This window comes from Corythoichthys intestinalis, chromosome 22 (assembly GCF_030265065.1).
Source record: "Corythoichthys intestinalis isolate RoL2023-P3 chromosome 22, ASM3026506v1, whole genome shotgun sequence".
In the NCBI taxonomy this organism is placed as follows: domain Eukaryota; kingdom Metazoa; phylum Chordata; class Actinopteri; order Syngnathiformes; family Syngnathidae; genus Corythoichthys; species Corythoichthys intestinalis.
The window spans coordinates 13,116,012-13,140,678 of NC_080416.1; the positions used below are offsets into that span (position 1 = coordinate 13,116,012).

The 24,667-nt window shown below is 39.8% G+C and overlaps 1 protein-coding gene across 1 annotated transcript in view; it reads left to right on the plus strand.

Annotated features, from left to right (window-relative positions):
* The first annotated feature begins 1,280 nt into the window (after positions 1-1,280).
* LOC130910788 (zinc finger protein 516-like) overlaps positions 1,281-24,667 on the plus strand; it is a 32,371-nt gene continuing 8,984 nt past the window's right edge. The window contains exons 1-2 of the mRNA XM_057828346.1: positions 1,281-1,646; positions 21,195-22,482. Coding sequence (XP_057684329.1) covers positions 21,333-22,482 — 1,150 coding nt within the window. The 5' untranslated portion in view covers positions 1,281-1,646; positions 21,195-21,332. The remainder of the gene's footprint in view (positions 1,647-21,194; positions 22,483-24,667) is intronic.

Here is a 24,667-nt window from a genome sequence, read left to right on the forward strand (position 1 = left end):
TGACTTTTTTTACAGACGCCAAATTTTTCATTGTGACGTAATTTGTTTAAAAGTATGCGAGTGGCTAATTTTTTAAAGTCGTTTTCTTTTTTTAAACTAAATATTAGACATCAATTAATGATTCTAAGCTAAAAATGACAGACATTTTGAATAATAAATATAATTACTTACCTTTTTATGGCTAGGTTGAAACAAAAGCGGTTGCGCGACGTCTGTAAACAGGTGTTTTCAGGGTAAAACAGACAAATTAAAAATAGTTTGGGGGCTTAATGCGCCATGAATCTGCTATGGCAGCATATAGACATATTGTTCTATCAAACACAACAGTTGTTTTGGCTTAAAATACTGCAGTTTATTTTAATGAGGAGTGCAAGAGCAGAAACTGCTTTTTCAGTCTTGTCTGTGTTTTGCGCCCAGGCCATATGGGGGCCCTAAGCAAAATAATGCAAAAGGGCCCATATTTTTGGCCCACCATTTCGTCACAGTGTACTGTGAAACCCATACATGCAATCCAACCCATACGTCCATATTTTCTATATTAATTAGATTTTGTTGCACTGCATACTTCAAACTTCTCACCCCAAATGATTGTCAGTACTTACAGTAGATAGCGCCAAACCTTTTTCTAAAAGAGGAAAGAAAGAAGTTAAGGAAGAACTTTTATTTTTTTTTAAGCTTGTAATCAAGTCTCAAAACTCACAAAAGTCAAATAAAGCAAACTGTAGTATACAAAATAGAACACAAATTAAACAATTGTCAGATTGGGGGCCCCCTAGTGGTCAGGGGCCCTAAGCAGCTGCATAGTCTGCGTATAGGCTGGGCCGGCCCTGTTTCCGCCTTATACGTTTTTGGGAGCAAATGAGTTAATGTCATGGTTTTCCTATTCACATACTCAAGTTATCATTTTTCATGACCTATCTAATGGATTTTTATGGTGGTCAATCTTTAGTGACGTCACATATTTCAAATTAAATGTGTTCTGTCTCTTTAAAAGGCTCAGCAATGAGTGTATCTGCTAATTTTATCATTATATTGGTTTCTTATGTATTACCAATGTTATTTTGACAACTGTTTTTTGTTGTTGTTTGTTTTGAAATAACAACGCCATCTGCAGGATTTTAAACTGTCGTGTTAAATCCATGCCAATCTTTAGGGACGTCACATATTTTTAAAGTAAAGGTGATCTGTCTCTTTAAAAAAAGAGTCCGCAATGAGTTTGTACCGTGTGCCTTTGATGACCGGGCTCCGTCTAAAACTAACTAAAAGTGAGCGGCCACTTGAGATAGCCAGCAGTAGCAGCATCACCGTCGCCGTCTACTTGTTGGGGGGTGGCGCTCACGCACGCACGCCACGCCACGCCACGCACGCACGCGGCCACCAGGCGGAGATGCTCTTCTGTTATTAACGTTAATAACGTTATCTCCCGCGTCACTCGCCTCCAGGAACGAGACGGCACCCGCTGCCCGCACCGGCACCAGCGGCACCAGCAGTGACCTCGAGGGACCGCGACCGGCCGGCTCAGGTGCACCGACCGTGATTGGGACGACGACGACGACGACGGTAGCGACAAAGTTGAAGCCACCAAGTATGTCGCCATTGTTAACGAGTAATGATGGGATTCCTCCGCGTTCGGCCCTCTGAGCGAGGTAAGAACACTTTAATTAGGAGTTAGCTACTTGTCACTTTTTCTTTCCATTGCCCCGGGACAACAAGCTTCCCCGTTCGTCGTCGCTCTCCTCCTCTTCCTCACTTGCACAGTTTCTCGCTTTCCCCTCTTCCATCTTCATCTTGTCAACAAAGTTGGCGCAAACAAGGCTGCCATTGTGGCGGATCAGCGGTGGCAGAACGGGAATTCCTTGTCTCAATACCCCCTTCCCCCTTCTTATCGCTGTTGCATCTCTTTTAAACATTATGAAAGCTATTAGAGTCAAATGTGTTGGGGGAAAACACTTTTTGGGGCGAAGCAGCGACGTATGTATCTTGCTTGTTGTTTCCAAAGGATTGCGTGGGGGGCTTTTAAATAGGGATTAACGAGGAAAAACAGGAGAGCATCAAAATGTCTCATTATTAGGCATTTAGTTCCCATTTAAAAGTATATTTTGAAAAGAACATAAAGTCATCAATTCGTCAATACTGTACAGATGTTTTGCGTTTTTACTCTAGGAATAGACATACGGTGGTAATCTTTTGATCAGTGATTAATCGTGTCTTGAAGCAATAGACCTGGTGCGTTAAACGTCTGTAGGCATCAGTTTTGTTTTTGACAGCCCTTTTAATTTTTGTCTTTGTCTTTTGGACAATAATACTTATTAATATTAGTCATATTTTAGTCTTTTCAAAATGTGTTTGTCTTGATTCTAGTTAGGGTTGTTCCGATCATGTTTTTTTGCTCCCGATCCGATCGTTTTAGTTTGAGTATCTGCCGATCCCGATATTTCCCGATCCAATTGCTTTTTTTTCCTCCCGATTCAATTCCAATCATTCCCGATAATTTTTCCCGATCATATACATTTTGGCAATGCATTAAGAAAAAAATGAATAAAACTCGAACGAATATATACATTCAACATACAGTATATAAGTACTGTATTTGTATATCATGACAATAAATCCTCAAGATGGCATTTACATTATTAACATTCTTTCTGTGAGAGGGATCCACGGATAGAAAGACTTGTAATTCTTAAAGGATAAATGTGACTTTGTATATTGTGACTAAATATTGCCATCTATTGTATTTGTTGAGCTTTCAGTAAATGATACTGTAGCCATTTAACTGTTCTGCCCAAATGCATGATGGGATGTGCAACCATGACAGTGCGTAGTGGCACCAATTGATATATCTTCTCTGCGTTGGGAAATAACATAGGGTGGTAAGAAAAAGATCATCTACTACCTTTCTTCCCCACATTCCTTCCCACGATATTTCTAATTGTTGAGAGAGGGATTTTAAGGCTTTAGCCAATTACAAAAAGGCTCCAAAGATTGCTAAAATCCACTCTGCTCATTTTATGCTGGCTTTTAGCTCTATATATAGGTGAAACGGCGCCATTATAGATTGAACGCGACAATGCGTGAGTGGGTAACGTGATTAATTAAAAAAAAAAAAAAATTACCGTTGTTAACGCGATAAATTTGATAGCCCTACTTAAAGCCAAGACTAAAGACTCTGGATGAGAGTAAGACATTTTGTCTGTAATGTTAAATACAATTAGAAAACGATTTAATTAAGAAATATACAGTGGAGAGAATAAGTATTTGATACACTGCCAATGGGAAAATCCATTGGCAGTGTATCAACTACTTGTTCTCTCCACTGTATATATATTAAAAAAAAGGCATGTCCGATATTTTTTTGCCGATTCCGATACTTTGAAAATGACGTGATCGGACGATTGGGACATTTTTAATTCTAGTTTTAGTCGATGTTTACTCAATGTTTTGGTCTGTAAAATTCAAAAGTTTTACTTCGAAAATAAATAAATAAAGGTTTCCAACAATTTCGAGATGATCAATTGATAGACAAGCACATATCATACCATCTACGAGCATCTACAAATCTATCACCAACTTGGTGATAATCAGGGCTGTCAACAGACTTGCAGGGGCCCGGGGACAGAGAGACCGTTATAGGGCCCCCCAACCACACCCCTGCCACCGGCGTGTCACGACGACAACATACGCTGTACTTTAACGCTTTGCAAGCAATGACGTTGTAAATTTTCAAATTATTTAATTTGAGATGGACAGTTAAATTTAACAGACCATAATGTGATGTGACACACTATAAACAAACAATTTCCATCTATTGTCCCACGTAGGCTACAATACAAAACAACTGAGAGTGCTATGCCTGCCTGCTGAACAACAAACCAGTATAAATAAACATCCTGTCCTGCCCCCTCCACACCCCTTGGGTTATCGAGCCCTCAAACAGTGATGCGCCTAGATTTTTTGACAGCAAAGTCATTTATAACATCAGTGAAATCCAGTTATTGAGCAAGCACACGCTCAATGGAGAGCATGGTGTTACCGGCATCCCCAAGGGGCCCCTGTCCCCTACAATATGACCGGCTTTACCAATTTGGCGCAGACGAAGAGGTGGGTGAGCGTAAGGGGGTGAGATAGGTAGCGCATGGTAGCGCTGAGTTGAGTAGCTGTGAGTCCCCCATTATTAATAAAAGTTCCAGCAAAAAAAAAGGGGGGGGGCATTGTGTAAAAAAAAAAGGAAAAAATATATATTTGCAATATTTAATATGGTTTTCAAGTATATATCGAGTAGAAAGTACCGTATTGGCCCGAATATAAGACGGCCCCGATTATAAGATGACCCCCTCTTTTTCAAGACTCAAGTTTGAAAAAAGACTTTTTGAACACCAAATTAATTTTTCTACACAAAATAATGACAGTACATCTGAAACATGATTATAACAATATATTTGAGAGAAAAAGCATGTTATTTTGCCTCATTCAAATCTTAATATCGAAACATTTAAATATGTAAACTAAAGAGCAATCACATTTGTAAATGAATAGCTTCTGGTTTTTGAAATGTAAATACACCAATCTATTGTGATAAAATAACAAAATTGCAATAACTGCATTAACCATCAAAGTGAAGTCTAACTGTAACTGTAGTCTTGAAACAAATCTGAATAAGGAAAAACATTGCAATAAAATAATGCTGGTTAAACTGGTTAAACTGGTTAAATTTGACTGTAGCTGAGATCGGTTATGACAGAACATCGCTTCAATGATATCTGACGCCATCTAGCGTCGTGAATGTGTATAATGTCTAGACCGTGAATATAAGACGACCCCCACTTTATCAGTCTTATTTCAATGCAAAAAACACTGTCTTATATACGGGCCAATACGGTAATATTTAATCAGACAATGATTTAAATAAATAAGAAATATGTGAATATAAAGTAAAATAAATTAAGAGTCATTCAGGGGCCCCTATGGTCCTGAGGCCCGGGACAACTTACACGGTCCCCACCCCCAAAAAAAGTTTGTGGATTTTTGTCTCGTTCATCAGATGAAAACTAGCATTCGCTTCATTATGTTTAAGTTGTTTTAGTCTCCCAAGACAAGTCGACAAAATATTTTTGTTATCGTCTTCGTTGACGAAACAACACTGGTAGGCATATAATTTACACGACACGATGATCATACCAGGATGGTTAATTCACAAACTCCCATTAATTGGCCGTCTATGGCCAACAATGGCAGTGACTGAGTTAATAATGTTTTGAAGAAATGTTGGAAACAATCTCCAATGTTAAAATATTTCCATCAATGCCAACTGAAAGTATAGTTTCTGAACAAAGTGCAAAGGACTACAATTTGCCTCTGAGGTTTAACTCTTTGGCTGCCATTGACGTCCAATCCATTCTAATTGACACATTTTCAAAACATGTTAAATCTAAAGGTGCTGCTGTTTTGTTTAACAATACGGTTAATTAAAAGTTAACTTTCACAAATTTGCACTAATTTCTGATACTTACTGTTTATTTGCCCTAATTTATGTTACTGGTTGCACACCCTACTGGTCGCTAGCCAATCACAGTGCACAAATAGACAAACAGCCATTCACACTTAATTCATAGATTTCAATTAACCGCTATCGTGCATATTTTTACAGTAGGAGACCGGAGTACTCAGAAAACCCACACATAATGCCAAAAATCGGATTTGAACCTTCAGCCTTGTAATTTGGTACTGCACGGCAGATGTGCTCTTCATTTTTCTTATCGTAATTATCTTAAACAAAATTCCACTTGCTTCTTCATTCTTCCATACTCATCTCTGCTATCCCCCTCCCCACCACACCCTCCGTATGTGGCCAACCCAACATGTGGGGAGGTAATCCCAGCTATTAGGGTAATCTCCTCAGCATGACGATCAATAGAGGAGGGTGCGCGCCATCTACCAGACGAGAGAGAGCGAGCAAGAGAGAGAGGGGAGGTTGGTGGGAGAAGGGTGGGTAGGGACCAAATTTGGGCTAAAGAAAAATGATTTAATCATGGAGATTGGGTCAGGGGGGCTGGGGTCTGGTCAGGGGATGGGGTTGAGGGGGATGGGTACAGACTGAGCAGCCTTACCCCCTTAATGTGTCCAGAGTGCCTGACACATTTGGCAACTGCTTTGAAGCATTGCTTCACTTTATTTTCATCATAAGGCTGAATGTGATTAAATCACGATGCCTTCAAGGGCAGCCTGAAAACACAGTTGTACAATATGGGTTGGTATGTATGGGTTCTTCTTGCCTTAAAGGACAGCATGAAAAGTCAGGTGTCCTCTATGGAGGTGACGGAAAGTATAGTAGTTTAAAACTACAATTAATGTTTGTATGGATAAAAATGTCAGAAGACCTTTTCGGAACTAAGAATGAGCAATTATTATTAGTATAGTAATTGTAGAGTCACAAAAACTGTTTTAGATCAGATTTTACAAAAATATAACCTGTCAGGCATTTCATTAAATAAATAAATAAAATAAATAGAAAGCTTCTAATGATGATTTTGAATTTTTATATATTATAAATCAGTGAGCATCATTAAACTCCGTGGCTGCTTTTGACGTTGTTAGACGTCCAATCCATTTTAACTGGTTGTCAAAATGCCTGTCAAAATGGATTGAACGTCAATAGCACTGAAGTCACTGAAGTAGTATGAAAAAGTATATTTATTAATTCCCAAAATGGCATTTGTGATTTCTTTTTGGTTTTATAAGTGCTGGCACTGACATTGGCACTCATGCAATTCTGGCAGATAATGCTCAATTTCTCCCAGAAAATGATTGCAGTTACAAATGCTTTGGTAGTAATATCTTCATTTATTTTGCTTGCAATAAAAAACACAAAAGAGAAAGGGGGGAAAAAAATGATATCATTATCATTTTACACAAAACTCAAAAAATGGGCAGGACAAAAGTATTGGCACCCTCAGCTAAATACTTGGTAGCACAACCTTTTGACAAAATAACTGCGAACAACCGCTTCCGGCATTCATCAATGAGATTCTTACAATGCTCTGCTGGAATTTTAGACCATTCTTCTTTGGCCAATTGCTCCAGGTCTCTGAGATTTGACGGGTGCCTTCTCCGAACTGCCATTTTCAGCTCTCTCCACAGGTGTTCTATGGGATTCAGGTCTGGACTCATTGATGGCCGCTTTAGAAGTCTCCAGTGCTTTCTCTCAAATGATTTTATAGTGCTTTTTGAAGTGTGTTTTGGGTCATTGTCCTGCTGGAAGACCCAGCTTTCTTAAATTGGGCCCTACATTATGCTGCAAAATTTGTTGGTAGCCTTCAGACTTCATAATGCCATGCACACAGTCAAGCAGTCCAGTGCCAAAGGCAGCAAAGCAGCCCCAAAACATCAGGGAACCTCCGCCATGTTTGATGGTGGGGACCGAGTTCTTTTTTTGAAGGCCTCGTTTTTTTCCTGTGAACCCTATGCTGATGCCTTTTCCCAAGAAGCTCTACTTTTGTCTCACCTGACCGGAGAAGATTCTTCCAAAATGTTTTTGGCTTTCTAAGGTAAGTTTTGGGAAACTCTAGCCTGGCTTTTTAATGTCTCTGGGTCAGAAGTGGGGTTTCCTGGGTATCCTACCATCGAGTCCCATTTCATTCAGACACCAACGGATAGTACGGGTTGACACTGTTGTATCCTCGGATTGCAGGAGAGCTTGAACTTGTTTAGATGTTAGTCGAAGTTCTTTATCCACCATCGTTGAACTCTCATGTCAATTTTTCTTTTCCGTCCACATCTAGGGAGGTTAGCCATAGTGCCATGGGCTTTACACTTATTGATGACACTGCGCTAGGGTAGCTACAGGAACGTTCAGATCTTTGGAGATGGACTCGTAGCCTTGAGATTGCCCATGCTTCCTCACAATTATGCTTCTCAAGTCTTTAGACAGTTCTTTGGTCTTCTTTCTATTCTCCATGCTCAATGTGGTACACACAAGGACACAGGACAGAGGTTGAGTAAACTTAAATCCATTTTAACTGGCTGCAAGTGTGATTTAGTTATTGCCACCACCTGTTATGTGCCACAGGTAAGTAACAGGTGTTGTTAATTACACAAATTAGAGAAGCATCACATGATTTTTTAAAATGGTGCCAATACTTTTGTCTGGCCCATTTTTTGAGTTTTGTGTAAAATGATAATGATTTTTTTTCTCCATTCCCTTTTGTTTTTTATTCCTAGCAAAATAAATGAAGATATTACTACCAAATCATTTGTAATTGCAATTATTTTGACAGAATTGCAGAGGTGCCAATACTTTTGGCCAGCACCGTATTATGTAAATGAATCACAAAAAAAGTGCAGTTCAAAGGTCAGTATCCTAGCACAGTAACATACCAATTATTGAAGTAAAATTGTAATTACCAAATTTATCTGGCACCAATCTAGCACCAAATCTGAACATAAATACAAAAACATGTTTATGTCTCAATTTGTCATATCTGATTGAGTGTTGACGTTTATTCATGAAACCTGCAAGACATCCGGATGCAAGGTGGCGGCGATGACTCAAGTTGTTCGCCGATCTCTTCTTCTGTTTAACCCCGTCGAGGGCCGAGACGAGATTGGATGGGTACGCGAGGGAGTCGGGTTACCATAGCGCCATTCTACTCCCCGGCAGCGGGCGGTGTAAAAGATGCAGTAGCCCCGACGGGGAAACCTAATCCAAACCCTGCTGCCAGCTGTCATTCTTCTGCTTTGCCGCAGGGCAAAATGGCTGCGCGCGTATCGCCTTACATCGCCGCAATCATAACCTTGATCCCGCGTACATATGTCGGCATTGTCACTTCATGAAAGAATATAGTTTATAGTCCAGTGTGTTGAGTTGATCACAAAACAGCTGTTGGGATTAAGTCCTTCACTGCCATTGACGGTGATAGACGTCCAATCCATTTCAATTTGGAGAGGCTAGCAGCCAGCCCTCCCAATTGTAATGATACATTTATTGCTGTCAATGGCAGTCAATGAGTTTAAAGCATTTTTTTTTTTAATGATGAAAAGTTAACACTAAATCTTAAAAAAAAATATGTTGAGTTACTTTGCCGACGTGCCCGCGTTGAGACACCACGAAAAATACCGAACCACGTTGAGAGAAACGGTTGTGGCGAGTCGACGCTGACCTTGCTGCGATAATCTAATCCCTGTTGAGAGTGCTTTTTTTAGAGAGCAAGCTAATGCCCGCAGATTATACGCCAGTGTCTCCCACAACAGCCAATCCACTCTGAATAAGAGCAGGGGGTCCATAATGGCAAAAGTTATCTTAAAACGGCAACGATGTTCGTATGTGAAATTTCAGGTTTGATCATTAAGATTTTGTGTATGATGTTTGACAGGATTCACTTTTAGTCCCACACCTTTGATTTGATGATAAAAGGCGCAGCTCGCCTGGTGCCGTGAAGAGTAATAATCCCTGTGTATGTTGTGTAACTGCACACTGGGTTGGACAAGGCGGCGGGTAAGGGGGCGGGGGAAAATGTGCGCAAGTTATTTGACTGTGAAGCCGGCGGCTGTCTAATCTTTTAGGTAGATGAAGCTGTTTGCTCACACCAACTTCATTGTTGCTAAGTCGTTCGAGGAACCAGCTGAAGACTCATTTGTGGGCCCGGCTAATTGTGTACCGCACAATACTGGAATATCCATTGACATACCATTAACGACTTTAACAATGCGTGCATTTTTTTGGCATATTGACACATGCTGGTGCATCACATTAAATTAGGAGCAATTTGTGTCTAGATGTTGTAAAACATGTTTCATAAGTTATCCCATTTTAGCTTTTAAGTAAATCTGGGTCTTTTTTTTCCCCTTCCCAGAATTTTCTTGTACAAACTTTTAGCCACACTGCTTAGTCAGATTTCCGCATAAACATGAACACTTGGATATTTACGTTATTTAAGATATTTAAGTTAAACACTTTCAGGTAACTACAGTTGACATCTTTTCAAAAGTAAAGATTTTTAACCCTTTATAGAGCAAGTGACTATTTTAGCTCATTTAATTTCAATTAAAAAAAAAAAAAAAATTAATTAAAAAATATATTGATTATTATTGTTTTTACAAATATATAAAATAAGAAATAATCAATTCATGCAATGCTAATAAAAGCTAAATTAACTAAATTAAAATACCCCCAAGCAGCACTCTAAAGTAGTTTTTTCCCCCATAATATTTTTAACTAATTGCATGCCATTGACAGCGATATGTGTCCAATTTATTCAAACTGGGAGGACTGGCCATGATTCCTCATCTTCCAGTGCCATAAATGGCGCTGGACGTCATTTTGAATGGGATGGAACGTTCATTCGCCCAACCCATTCAAAATGGATTGGACGTCCAGCGCTGTCAATGGCAGCCTATGAGTTAAACGAGTTACCTGTAAGGGTTAAAAAAATGTGCATGCATGAAAATATTACTAATTATTACTATATTATTGTATTTACATCTATATAAAAGAAATAAATTCATAAATTAATGCAATGCTAATAATAGGTAATTAACGAAATTAAAACACCACCAAGCAGCACGTTAAAGTATTTTTATTTTTTTGTCATTGTATTTAACTCATTGTATTTTATTGACAGTGATATGCGTCCGATTTATTTAAACTTGGAAGACTAGCCATGAATGCTCATGTTTCAGTGCCATTGACAGCGCTGGATGTCCAATTCATGGATTGGATGTCCAGCGCCGTCAATGGCAGCTTATAAATTAAACGAGTTCCCTGTAAAGGTAAAAAATGTGCATGCATAAAAAGGTTATTCAACTAATTAAAAACTAATCTATGATCAAACTATAATGCTATCGTCGATTAATTGTTCACAGACATTTTTGGAAACTGTCCAAATCCTTGTCTTTGAACCTCTTAACAGAAAATGTAGTCCATAATGAAGGCAGACTGATTATTTTTGTATCTGATTTTGTCTAGAAAATGATATGGCCCTTAGTTAAACTTTTCTTAGCACAGTTTTTTTTTCAGTGCAAATGTCAATGGAACAGTAAAAAACTGATTTATTTAAAAAGCCGATTAGTCGACTATCACCAGTAGAGGTGTGCAAAATTTCCGATTCTTAGATTATTCGCGATTCGGCTGTGGAAGATTCGAGAACGATTCACAAATATCCAAATTCCGATTATTGAATTATACCAGGTAAAGCGGAAGTAAAACACAGTCAGTGCGGTCTTTGGGACGCAATGAGGAACTGACCGAGAGTAAATATCATGTTCAACTCATGCCGCTAGATAAAAAAACAATCATACCTGACTGCGGCTGACAGCCGCTACAAACAACGCCCAGTTGCTAGTTGCTACAAACATACGGCTACAGTAGCTATCATATATATGTAGAACTAGATGCAAAATGACAGACGACGTCGGTGTTAGAACATGAATTATTGAACAGAGATGCGAAATGACAGACTTTCCGGCGTAAGTAAACAGCCGCCATCTTAAAGCAGTAGACCTCTCGAGAAGGCTCTGTTGTAGCGAACCTAATTAACTTTTTATCTAAAATACTCCTAAATCGACAGAATCTTGTCTTGAATCTGTCTTTAAATGATGAAATAGTTTTAAAACTTTGACAAAAGTAGACAGAAGGGAAATTATGGAATAACGGGAGCAATTTTAACAACTGTAACAGTTGATTCACAACATTAAATTAACTGAATGTAGTTTAAAGCTGCTGATACAGAATGGGGACTGCAGTATTTTTTATTTACTGTTATTTTTCTATATTTGTTTACTGTTATATGTTAACTTGATACTGAAATAGTAGTTTGGTTTAGCCTGAGAGGATTTTTGAACAATTTTGGAACTAATGTACAAAACATTAAAAAAAAACAAAAAAAAAATTTAAAGGAGGGGGGTGCATCAATAATCGTTTTATAATCGAATCGGAGCCTCTGAATTGTAATCGTAATCGAATTGTTAGATTCCCAGCTCTAATCACCAGTATGACTTTGTCAGCTTTACATTTATGCACTTTGAGAGCGAACTAGCAGTATGGCCCGACGTTGCTGGGTTGTTGGGGCCAATGTTTGTTAAATCGACACATAGGAAACCTGGAAATCAGGGATTCCCCATGATTTTTTGTTAATGTATACTGGATGGATTTATTTAGCAGTATGGCCCAGCGTTGCTCGGGTTTGTGTAAAGTGAATGCAATATAACCAAATGGCAGATAAAACATACTTTCCTTAGAGATGCAGCAATTGCTTTTCCATCACTGTGTACAATATTGTGGCAATTGACATGGAGAAGAATGAGAGAGGCAGTCTTTATGTTTTACACTTGCTGCTCTTGTGCCCCATACACTGCACGACCCCAAGAGACAGCGTCCTTATTGAACAGAAAACACCATAACATAAGAACAGCAACTACTACTCTTAGTCCTGGTTGAACACACACAACAACCATTGAACCATTGCGAGCGTAACACATAATATATAAAAGTCGCTACAGTATGAATATTATTAAAATGTACATATTTTCCAAATCCAGCATCTTGTTGTGAAATACTCAAAGCCACAACAGCACATTTAAATTTGTACATGAAACCGTAAAGTTTGAAAGCCAACTGCAACAATGCAAACGCAAGAGATGTGTCTTTTGCCCAAAAGATGCTGCTGTCACCTCCACAATCAAGTCGGAGTTTTGAATTATTTTTCCACACTAAAATGAGGCCTACAGAGATCAAATCTATCTAACAACATGCCCAGACACATAAACTACAACTAGGGTTGTTCCGATCATGGTTTTTTGCTCCCGATCCGATCCCGATCGTTTTAGTTTGAGTATCTACCGATCCCGATATTTCCCGATCCGATTGCTTTTTTTTTTGCTCCCGATTCAATTCCAATCATTCCCAATAATTTTTCCCGATCATATACATTTTGGCAATGCATTAAGAAAAAAATGAATAAAACTCGGACGAATATATACATTCAACATACAGTACATAAGTACTGTATTTGTTTATTATGACAATAAATCCTCAAGATGGCATTTACATTATTAACATTCTTTCTGTGAAAGGGATCCATGGATAGAAAGACTTGTAATTCTTAAAGGATAAATGTGACTTTGTATATTGTGACTAAATATTGCCATCTAGTGTATTTGTTGAGCTTTCAGTAAATGATACTGTAGCCATTTAACTTTTCTGGCCAAATGCATGATGGGAAGTGCAACCATGACTGTGCGTACTGGTACCAATTGATATAGCTTCTCTGCGTTGGGAAATAACATAGGGTGTTTAGAAAAAGATCAAATACTACCTTTCTTCCCCACATTGCTTCCCACGATATTTCTAATTGTAGGGAGAGGGATTGTAAGGCTTTAGCCAATTAAAAAAGGCTCCAAAGGCTGCCAAAATTCACTCTACTCATTTTACGCTGGCTTTTAGCTCTATATATAGGTAAAACGGCGCCATTACAGATTGAACGCGACAATGCGTGAGTGGTTCGTGCAGCGCATGCGTTAATTGTGTTAAATATTTTAACGTGATAAATTAAAAAAAAAAAAAAATTACCGCCATTAACGGGATAAAGTTGATAACACTACCTTAAGCCTAAACTAAAGACTCTGGATGAGTGTAACGTATTATGTCTGTAACGTTAAATACAATTAGAAAACGATTTAATAAAAAAAAAATAAATAAATAAATTAAAAAGGCATGTCCGATATTTTTTTGCCGATTCCGATACTTTGAAAATGACGTGATCGGACCCGACCGATCGATCGGGCCATCTGTAAGAACAACTATGTCAAGTTTCGTCAAAATCTTCCAAGCCGTTTCGGAGTCCATAGAGAACGAACACACAAAGACAAAGTTCCATTTATATGTGGTTATAGATCTAGATAATTTAGATATAGATTTGAATTCGAGATGTTATGTCAGTTTGAAATCACAACCAGGAGCCATTGATGTAACAGCACACAGCTAAAAGATGTTTTCTGTTATTGTTGACAATAAATTTGATGGATTGTTAAGAGATGAAGGTAGAAATGGCTTTTTATTTAGCCAACATTTGTGAGCAAAACACGCCTCGATGCGGTGTATTAGATTTGTTTGATGCCTCCTGATGAAAACAGACAGGATTATTGGTGGGAAAACAGTAGATGTGAGGTGCGGCTTAGCGAGCGGGGCTCTGAACACAAGCATAAGGACGGTCACGTGCTAGCAGTCCGGTCAGCGGTAGCTTGGCACAAACCTCCTGCTACTGCTCTTTGACAATATTTCAATGACCTCATCTTCAAAGGGCTTGATATATTATTGTTCAACTATCTGTCCTGTTATACCTGGAGACAACTAACTAGGTGTTCTGAAAAGACCCGTTTGGGATCCTTTGCAAAAATCAAACTCTGCGATGATGCTATTTCTAGTCCTTGGCAGGAAATTACACCCACACTTTTGGTGCAACACGCACACCGGCAGTGGCTATTTTCATGCAAGAGCACACTCACACACATGAGAGCGTACGGCGGCCTAACCATAGGGAGTTTGTGCTGAGCTAGTTGTGGGACGTCAGGATGAATCAATGCGAGGACAGCTGACTGGACATGCCTATTCATCTGCCAAAGAAAAGGGAGAGAAAAGGGGCGCGAGGGATTCTAAAAGATATGAGCGCAGCCCCCCCGAAGCAACATTACTTTACGCACCTCCAAAGGCACGACGAGCACAAGAGGTGAAAAGGACACAAACGAGCGAGAGGGGAAAAAGAAGCTTACATTATCATGCATACTCTGGCATTGCAGATGCTAGAGAATGTTCAGTAAAAAAACGTATTTAGATTAGTGATATTTGGAAAACTGTATCCAGCAACTGCAATTTATAGTTATTGAACAATTATACTAAAACAAAAAATATGTGGTTGTAAGAAATAAGAATAGAGAAAGAGACAAAAAATTTTTTAAAAAAATACAAAGAATTACACTAAATAAAAAATACCGGGTTGAAAATCATAGTATCAGGCACAAAAAATTAACACAAAAATGAAAAAACGTAAGCAAGAAAAGCAGTTTTTAACACTAGAAAACCCAGCAGAGGCCAATTCGGCCTTTCCCAAAGACAAATACTCCTAATATTCCCAAGCAATGGCCGATTTGGTCTCGCCTCCTAAAAAACCCAGAGGTGGCCCAAATGACCCAAGTGGTTTTGAATTAGCAAGTCATTGCCCGACAGACAGCAACCATTCACATGCAAATGCAACCACTACACATATATTGTGTTAGAATGCGGCCCAAAAGGAAGGGAACACACTGCAGTTGCACAATTCATGTGATAGTTTGTGTCAGTTCAAGTCAAGCTACATTTATTTGTTTACATTTATTTATGGAGTTTTACGCTTTTTACAAATTTTTAACCCACTTCTCCAATACTCCACACATAAAAACAGAAAAAAATGTCCCAAATGTGTAGATTGTTTTGCAAAAAAGCGTTTTAGAACTGCAATTTGAGATTAAAGCAGGATCGTGTCTATAGTTTAGAATGACTGGATCAAGGGCATGAAGCATAAATTGTGGTCAAACGTGTGAAAACCTTTGAGTAAAAGGTCCAGGTTGTTCTTCATATTCAATATAACGGAAATCAATTCACTTTTGTCTGTTCTACAGACTATTGTACTTGTTGTGTGGTACCATTTTTGGGACCCGTAACAACAACACACATTAAAAAAATGTGCAAAACTCCATAAATGTAGCTTGACTTGAACTGACACAAACTATCACATGAATAGTACTACTGTTGTGTCTTCCCCTCCATTTTAGCCGCATACCAACACAATGTATGTCTAGTGGTTGCATTTCAATATGAACGGCTTTTGTCTGTCGGACAACAACTTGCTAATTCAAAACCATTTGGGTCATTTGGGCCACCTCTGGGTTTTTTCGGATGAGAGGCCAAATCGGCCATTGCTTGGGACTATAAGGAGTACCAGAATTCTCTGGGACTTAACTATAATACTTAAATACTTAACTATATTAAAACAAAATTATAATTAACATTTTAAAATATTGGATAAAAAAAAAACAAGATTTAAAAACACAAAAACCTGAAAAAAAAAAAACTACAAAAAAGACAGATATATAAAAAAAATTGTAGTTGACGTCATTATAGTGTATTAGACAAAAAATGTATTAAAAAAATCTAATGAAATACAGAAAAAAAACAAAAATACTAATGAAGAATGCTTTAAAAAATTGTTTTAAAAATTCAAACAAGTTTAAAAATGCTAAAATATTGAAAGGGAAAATGCTAGATTAAAAAAAGCAGGAAATACAGCGCATAAATACTGAAACAACAACAACCTAAAAGCCAAAATGACAAAAATGTGGCAAATGACCAGCGAGCTAAAGTTGCACATCTGCACTCTTGTCTCGTCAAACATACCTAAAGTTAAAAAGGCTATCAATACAGGCTTCGGCTAACCATGGCTTTCATCTCTGACTATCATGACACTGAAACACTCACTTTGACAAAAAGGAGTATTTAGAAAACCATAAGTCTTTTTTTTTTTGTGCTTTAAATCCGCCCACTTCCCGTTGAACAACACAGTTAATCCTTTGACGTTGAGTGGAATGAGGTCTGGCGAGGTGCGGCGACATTTAAGTCATATCGAGGAGTTTTCCTCTTTGTAGGTTGCTTCGACAAAGGCTCTTAAAGCTGCGGTGGTGAAGCCCCCCACACCGATGGCCTGTTTATTCCCATCTGTTGACTTCATCCCCATTGTACCTTAACCCCCTAATTGCCACCCTCCAGTTTTCCGTGCACATCCTCCCTACCCCCCTCTCAGAGGACAGCGTGCCACATTACCCGTACGCTAATCTGACGGCGTCTGCCTATAGCGAACACCTGCCATGTCCCGGACGAGCCCCCGATACGAGCTCCGTTCAGGGATAGAAGTGACTCTGAAAGTGGACGGACAAGCTTCACCCCCCCTTCCAAGTTGGATAAAACATCACCTTCGTCGCGCTCAAGTAGCGACCAAGGCTAGCCAGAGTCGTCTGTTGTTCTTGGCGTTGACACGCAGGCCAAGGCCTCTCCGGCTCGAACAATGACCCTCTCAACCCCCCCGACCCGGCCGGCGGGGGCCCAGACGTGAGGCGATGTGACAGTTTTGGTGCGGCCGACACAATGGCAGGTTTTACTTTTTTACCGCCTGGATGGTGAACGGTTTGCGGAGTATCCGTTCTTTCTCAGAAACAAAAAGTCGCCGTGTGTCTGGCCCTGTCACATGTCCGGCCCATTTCAGAAACAGGCGCCATTGTCTTCGCGAGCACGTGTCTCGGAGCTACTTAAACCTCCGAGATCCTCATTTTCCCACTTACTCTGAAACGTCGACGCAGAACAACTATGTTAAACATGCCAACAAACAAGACTGTCATGTCAGCACTTAGCAAATGTGTGTCTGTGCACACCAAAGTTGGGTCATAATGGATTATTGATCGTGAATTAGAGTGTGCTGACCCCGAGGGCCTATCCTCATTGGCCCAGGAATGAATACGTCTCTTCATGCTTGGCCTCACACACTCAATTTGGACAGAGGCCGGCGCTCTAATACATGCAGACAGGCGCCTCTTCACTGGTGAGGGACAAAGGTTATACGAGAGTCCCCTGTAATTGCAAATTGTCCTAAATGGATTGTCAGTGCACAGCTTTTGCTTATCCCTCTCCCATCGGTTATGTGATGTGTTCTCAGTGAAACTGAGTAGAAATACAACAAAGAACTAGCAGGTTTTGGAAAGTAATCGATGAGTTGATTAATCGATGCATCATATTTCGGTGGAATCTAGTGTTGATTAATCGTGTCCTGAAGCAGCACGGAGAGAGCCATAGATGAAAAAGTGTTAGTTGGAAATAATTTCAATGTTAGATCAAAAAAATAAAACAAAAAAACAACTATAAAAAGAGAAACACACAAATCGTGGAATTAGTAGGGTTGTCCGATAATGACTTTTTAACCGATATTGCCCAACTCCAAAATCCAATACCGATATCAAACCGATACCGATATATGCGGCCATGCACTTAATAGCTGTAATTATGAGTTATGCTCCCGCGTTGTGGTGACGGCGCAGCAACTATGGCGTCATTTGACATTTGATGGTTGGGGCATGCTTGTTGACTTCCTCTTTTCTAGTTTAACGGAGAAAAAATAAACAATGCAAGATGGAACGCTTGAATGTGGATCCTCAGCTAATCAACATTGAATTAATGTTGATCATACAAATGTTGAGGCGCAGGCGACTCAGAAGACGGTTTCGAGGCGGTCTGTCCAACTTTTGATGCCGCATAGAAAGTTCTAGCCTCGGGTGGAAACCAGTTAGCTGTAGTGGCTAGCTTCAAACTGGCGTCGAGCACTGCGTCCAGCGTTTTGTCCAAGGTCTGCAAAGTCCTCCAGCCTGATTTGTTTGCTGTGTCCTACAACCAGCCAGTGGGAAGCCATAGCAGATTTAATAAAATCACCGATGTACTCTCAATCAGTGATTATGTATCGTATGTGAACTGTCTGTTGTTGAAAATTAAACATCAAAACAACTCTTTTGACACCAAACCTGTGCTTTATTCTTCATATAGTTGAAGTGTGACACGTAAATAAGTCACAGACTCACAGCAAACATATGTACACAATAAATGATGAAGTGCACCGACCAAAAATACGACATAAAGTGATAAAAAGCTGGCAGTTTTTAGCTGACTGGGTCACCGCTTCGTGTGGCCATTCGATTCCGAACACACCCATACTGTACTTGTCTCGGTGGTTCTTGGTAGTATTTTCAGCAATCTCATCCCACGAGTTGCTTGCCATTTGGCAATCTTCATAATGTCTTGATGAGACATTATAGAAGTTGTCGTACTTGCTCTTCGTTGATACTCTCGTCGGCTTGGTCCATTTTTGCGTGTAGAAAAATAATGTTTGAGAAGGGTGGTGATTTCGAGCTGAACCGGAAACAACAGTCTGAGCGGACCAATCATAGTCTCACTTCCACCACGTCACACGCGACGCGAAGTCAAAAAAGAAAGAAGGACCTAGAGAGGCTACGGAGCAGAGTCATAAATCAGGTCTTGCTTGACGGCGCAGGTCTGACACGGAAGCATAACTCGGCCTTTATTGGTAATTGTAATGTGATGCCCCCAATGGATGCTTTAATAATGATAAATGTAACAACTTCAAGGTTTTCCAAATAAAATACGGTAAGCATTCTTTGAAAAATAAGAGAACAACTTCAACTGACGTTATAGAAAATAAATGCCCCGTATAAATAGAGTTCGGCATCGTTTGAAATTGAGCGATTCCAGTTCCGATTCCACGTTTCGATTCCGGTTCCGAACGATTCTGATTCTTTTAAGAGGCAGGGTCCCAATAAATAAATAAATAAATAAATAAAAAGGCAGGGTAAAGAAAATGCGTAGTTTATATTAATGTTTTAATTAAAAAGTAATTAACTCCTTGAGAAGTTTTTAAATTATATGAACTTCTCAGAGGGCTTTTTTAAACTTGTATATAAATACAATGTGATGTGAATGTGATGACGTTTCTTTCCACAGGAGTGCACTTTCACAAAGATGTTTTTTTTTTTCAAAAGCTCACGGAGAAAACATTTACACACATTCTTTTGCCTTAGCTGGGAAGTACGACGAAGCATTAGTATAAATTATTCTATTGATTATAATTTGATTTTGAATACTGTTGATTTTAACGGCGACGGCAACGCGCTACGTAAAGTACGTAGCTGCTCATATAGGCTATATTGACTGATAAGTCTACTACTTTATGATGGCGGCTGTTTACTACTGCCGCCGAGTCTGTCATTTAGCATTTAGTTCTCTATACATGTTTTAACGCCAATGAGTCTGTCATGTCGCATCTAGTTCTATATACATGTGATATCTACCGTAGCCTAACGTAATAATGCGACTTATTCTTGTACTGATCCATCCATCCATCCATCCATCCATCCATCCATACATACATACATACGGGGGCGGGTAGCGGGGACAGCAGAAGACAGACGTAATTTATTGTTTTACTTACCTGGTTCTGACGGCTCAGCGTGTCAAATACGTGGCACTCAGCTGTGCACTTGGCACTCAGCACTTGTATTCCATGAAGCTGGAGGTGTTTAATCATATTGACCATGCAGCCTTTGCATGATATAATTGTGTTGCAAATGTTGCACTGAGCTGACTGCTCACTCTTTTTTTGTAAAGTTGAGGCAAACTTTGGAGCGCCGCCGCACCCTGTCCATGGTTGTAATCAAGGTGCAATGCACAAACACATGCTTCTTGTGGCTTCTTCTTCGTGGTTTTCGGCAGCAATTTTTTCCACTCGGCAATCAGGACATCGAAACATGGAGTCGAAATTTAAAAATTCGAATGGTTCCGGGAGCATCGGAGTGTTAGAACCGGATCCCATTGTTGCTCGATGCCCAACTGTACGTATAAATAATATAAATCGAACTTAGCCAAAATGTCCATAATTAAATGAAAGGAATCATTCACAATTAAATCACCTTTGCAGTAGTTACCCCAAAGAGCCATTAGGTGCGACCAAAGCATTACAAATACTGGCAGGCAATCATTGGACATGCCAATGCAATGACAATTCCGGAGATGCATATCGCTGGTCTTTTGCACAAAGTTTTGTATTTTATTACTTTTCTAGTTTTCTTAGTGTGACCATTTCTTTCTGGTAACACAGTAGTTAAATGTAATGAGTTTATAATTCACTATTTTTCAATTATTTATTGTTCATTTGATTTTTGCACCATGAATGCAAATGGTCTGTTCATAAAACAAAACGTAAGCATCTTTATGGGCTATGATTATAACTGCTGTGTTAAGCTGTGACCAGCCTTGTACAAAGGCAGAAGGTACTGCCTTCTTACACTCACTTTGACCAGTAATAAAAAACAGATGTCGATAATACCTGATATCATTTTAAAATGCTTATAACAGCCAATATTATTGGCTACTCGAAAATATGGGATAACTCTAGGAAAGTATCCTTTGAAAAACTCTGTTAAGTTTGAAATTCGCGATGTGTAGTTCTGTTTTATTCTTCTGTGAGGAATCATTCACAAACAATTGCTCAATTCAACTGTATTCAACTTTAAATGTTGAAAATTCACTGTCTGACAAATCCTTACATTTTGTTTTTCAGGTTCGCCTGAGTGAAATTATATCAGAATGGCTGGATGACCCCGAAGCATCACTCTACTCTTTTTCCATCAACCTACCAACTCTCTGAAATCGACCTTGTCATCAAAGTTATCTCTTACCCACACCGCTCAAAGAATTAATGGAGACCAAACTGAGGCAGGAGGAAGAAGCACCGGCAAAAGAAGGCGAGATGGAGGAAGACCCCGCTTCGGGCCACACGTGCGGCGTGTGCGGCCGCAGTTTCCCACTTCTCAGCTCGCTTTCGCAGCACATGCGGCGGCACACTCGCGAGAAGCCGTACAAATGCCCCTACTGCGACCACAGGACGGCGCAGAAAGGAACCCTCAAGGCACACATCCGAAGCCACAAACTAGGCCTGCTAGGCCTCAGCGACCGGCAGAAGGAAGACGAGATACCCGACGCTCCTGAAATGGTAAAAAAGAAAGCGAACAAGAAAAAAGGTAAAGATTTGGAGGCTGACAGAGTGGACTTTGGGCCATTTCCCGAGGCGCCGCTGCTCAAATCGCATGTGAAGCGTCTCCGTAACGCGCAGGACCACGGCTGTCGCATCTGCGGCCGCCGTTTCCGCCAGGCGTGGTTCCTGCAGAGCCACATGCGCATCCACCGGGTAAAAGCGCAGTTGCGTGGCGGGAAGGGCGACGAGCCGCCCCTTACTGTCAACGGCGTGCCGCAGGACCCCGCCGCGCTCGCCAACGACGAGTGCCTCTACGAGCTCTGTGGTAACTGCGGCCACTTCTTCACGGACTGCAAAAACCTACGCGTACACGAAAGGTTACACAAGCACAGCCAAAACGCACCGCGGGACCTGGAGGCCTCGCAGCTGACCAAGACGCGATTTTTGGAAAGCCTCAACCTCACGCGGGTGACACCAAAGGAAGCTCAAACGGACCTAGGACGGAGAATCCCAGAACTGGACCCGTTGTGCAGCTACCAAGCTTGGCAGTTGGCCACAAGGGGGCGACTGGCGGAAGTTGGCGAGAAATGCCTCGGCTGGGAAGAACGGCTCGCAGACGCCGAGGTGGTGTACAACACGGCCAAAGGAGAATACGTGCCCGTCAAACCGGAGAAGAAGAGGAAGCCCGTCGACGTGCCTGCCTCCATTGCCAAGAAGAAGAAGGGCGACACTGGTTCTGTGGGCGGCGACAAAAAGAGTTGCCTGAAAGATCGCATCTTGCTGAACGGACTCGGACAAGCCTTTTATGAGGCGCTGCAGCACAGATCCAGCAAAGATACACACAGCAACAGCAGCAGCAATCAGGAGCAGGAAGGTAAGACAATATATTAGACAAAAAAGCTTAAAAATATCAGCCTCCCATTTTTTTCAAATCAAACAGGGCTAATTACAGTGCTCCATACTGCCCCAAAATGTGGGCATTATGCGACTAAATTTAGAGCCAGTGCGAGTATTTTTTTCATCATGTGCGACCAGTTTTTTTTGTTTGCTGACAAACTCCTTCATGGTTAAATCGACTACAGTGATCCCTGAAAAAAAAAAAAATTGGGGGGGTGTTCAATGTATTAAGATTTAGCATTGTGAAGAGATACATATAAGACATGTTTATTCACTAGTTTAATTTAAAAAAAAATAAATAAATTAAAAAAAAAAAAAAAAAATATGTATATATATATATATATATATATATATATATATATATATATATATATATACGGCCGGCCCAGCCTATACGCAGACTATGCAGCTGCTTAGGGCCCCTGACCACTAGGGGGCCCCAATCTGGCAATTGTTTAATTAATATTCTATTTTGTTGACTACAGTTTGCTTTATTTGACTTTTGTGAGTTTTGATACTTGATTACAAGCTTAAAAAAATAAAAGTTCTTCCTTAACTTCTGTCTTTCCTCTTTTAGAAAAAGTTTTGGCGCTATCTACTGTAAGTACTGACAATCATTTGGGGTTAGAAGTTTGAAGTATGCAGTGCAACAAAATTTGATTAATATAAAAAATATGGACGTATGGGTTGGATTGCATGTATGGGTTTCACAGTACAATGTGACGAAATGGTGGGCCAAAAATATGGGCCCCTTTGCATTATTTTGCTTAGGGCCCCCAAATGGCCTGGGCCGGCCCTGTATATGTATATATATATATATATATATATATATATATATATATATATATATATATATATATATATATATATATATATATATATATATATATATATATATATATATATGTGTGTGTGTGTGTGTGTGTGTGTGTACACCATGCTAGTAACGGGTTGGACCCCCTTTTGCCTTCAGAACTGCCTCAATTCTTCGTGGAATAGATTCAACAAGGTGCTGGAAGCATTCCTCAGAGAGTTTGGTCCATATTGACATGATGGCATTACACAGTTGGTGCAGATTTGTCGGCTGCACATCCATAATGCGAATGTCCCGTTCCACCACATCCCAAAGATGCTCTATTGGATTGAGATCTGGTGACTGTGGAGGCCATTTTAGTACAGTGAACTCATTGTCATGTTCAAGAAACCGGTCTGAGATGATTCCAGCTTTATGACATGGCGCATTATTACTTTAATTCTTTTCTACACTTTATTGTAAATTGAGCTATATATTTCTTCTTTAATATTAAAAAGGACACACTATTATATAGAGGTATACTTATGTTAATAATTTATAGGCAAATGATGCAATTTACAGTGGCGGCAGAGAGTTGTGGGGGGGCAGGAAACGTTTATGTCTTCCTGGGGGGGGGGGGGGGGCGTAACAGAAAATAATTGAGAAGCACTGGTGTAGTGTGTAATGATCACTCAGCACAGACTTTTAAAGGCTAAAGCAACATGGCATATCTAGCCAAGCTAAGAAAGCCAAACTTACCAAGCAGCACCTGACACACGTTTCACAAAATGAGCCTAGAATGGGCACAGGCTTACGGTGAGTAAGCGTGTGTGTGTGGGGCGGGGGAGGCGCATACATCACACGAGTGACACCACCAAATACTGCTAAATGCGTTCTAACTACACATACAGTACGAAAATGTCACACATCGTTGTCAGACGACAACTGGCATCCATCTCGTTATGTTTTAGTCTCCCAAGACACGTTTTCAACACTTCATCGTGACGTCATCATCGTGGAAAAATTGTTCGTTGAAGAAATATTTTCGTTATCGTCATCGTTGACGAAAACAACGCTGGTTTGGATTTTATGTTTCATAGTATACATATACAGTATAATGATTAGTATCACAAAAATAAGTTCTTACCATGCCAAACTGTTTCGGAAAAAATATTTTATTTTATTTTTTTCACAAAAATATGAGCTGGGTAAATACCCTAAAAACTGCCAAACAGAATGTTTGAATAAATGATATACATTAGATTTAAAAAAAAAAAAAAAAAAAATTATAAATAACGCTTGGCCTAAATTTGAGACAGCAATACAAAATTAGGAGTGGGAACCTCTTGGTACCTTGCGATACGATACG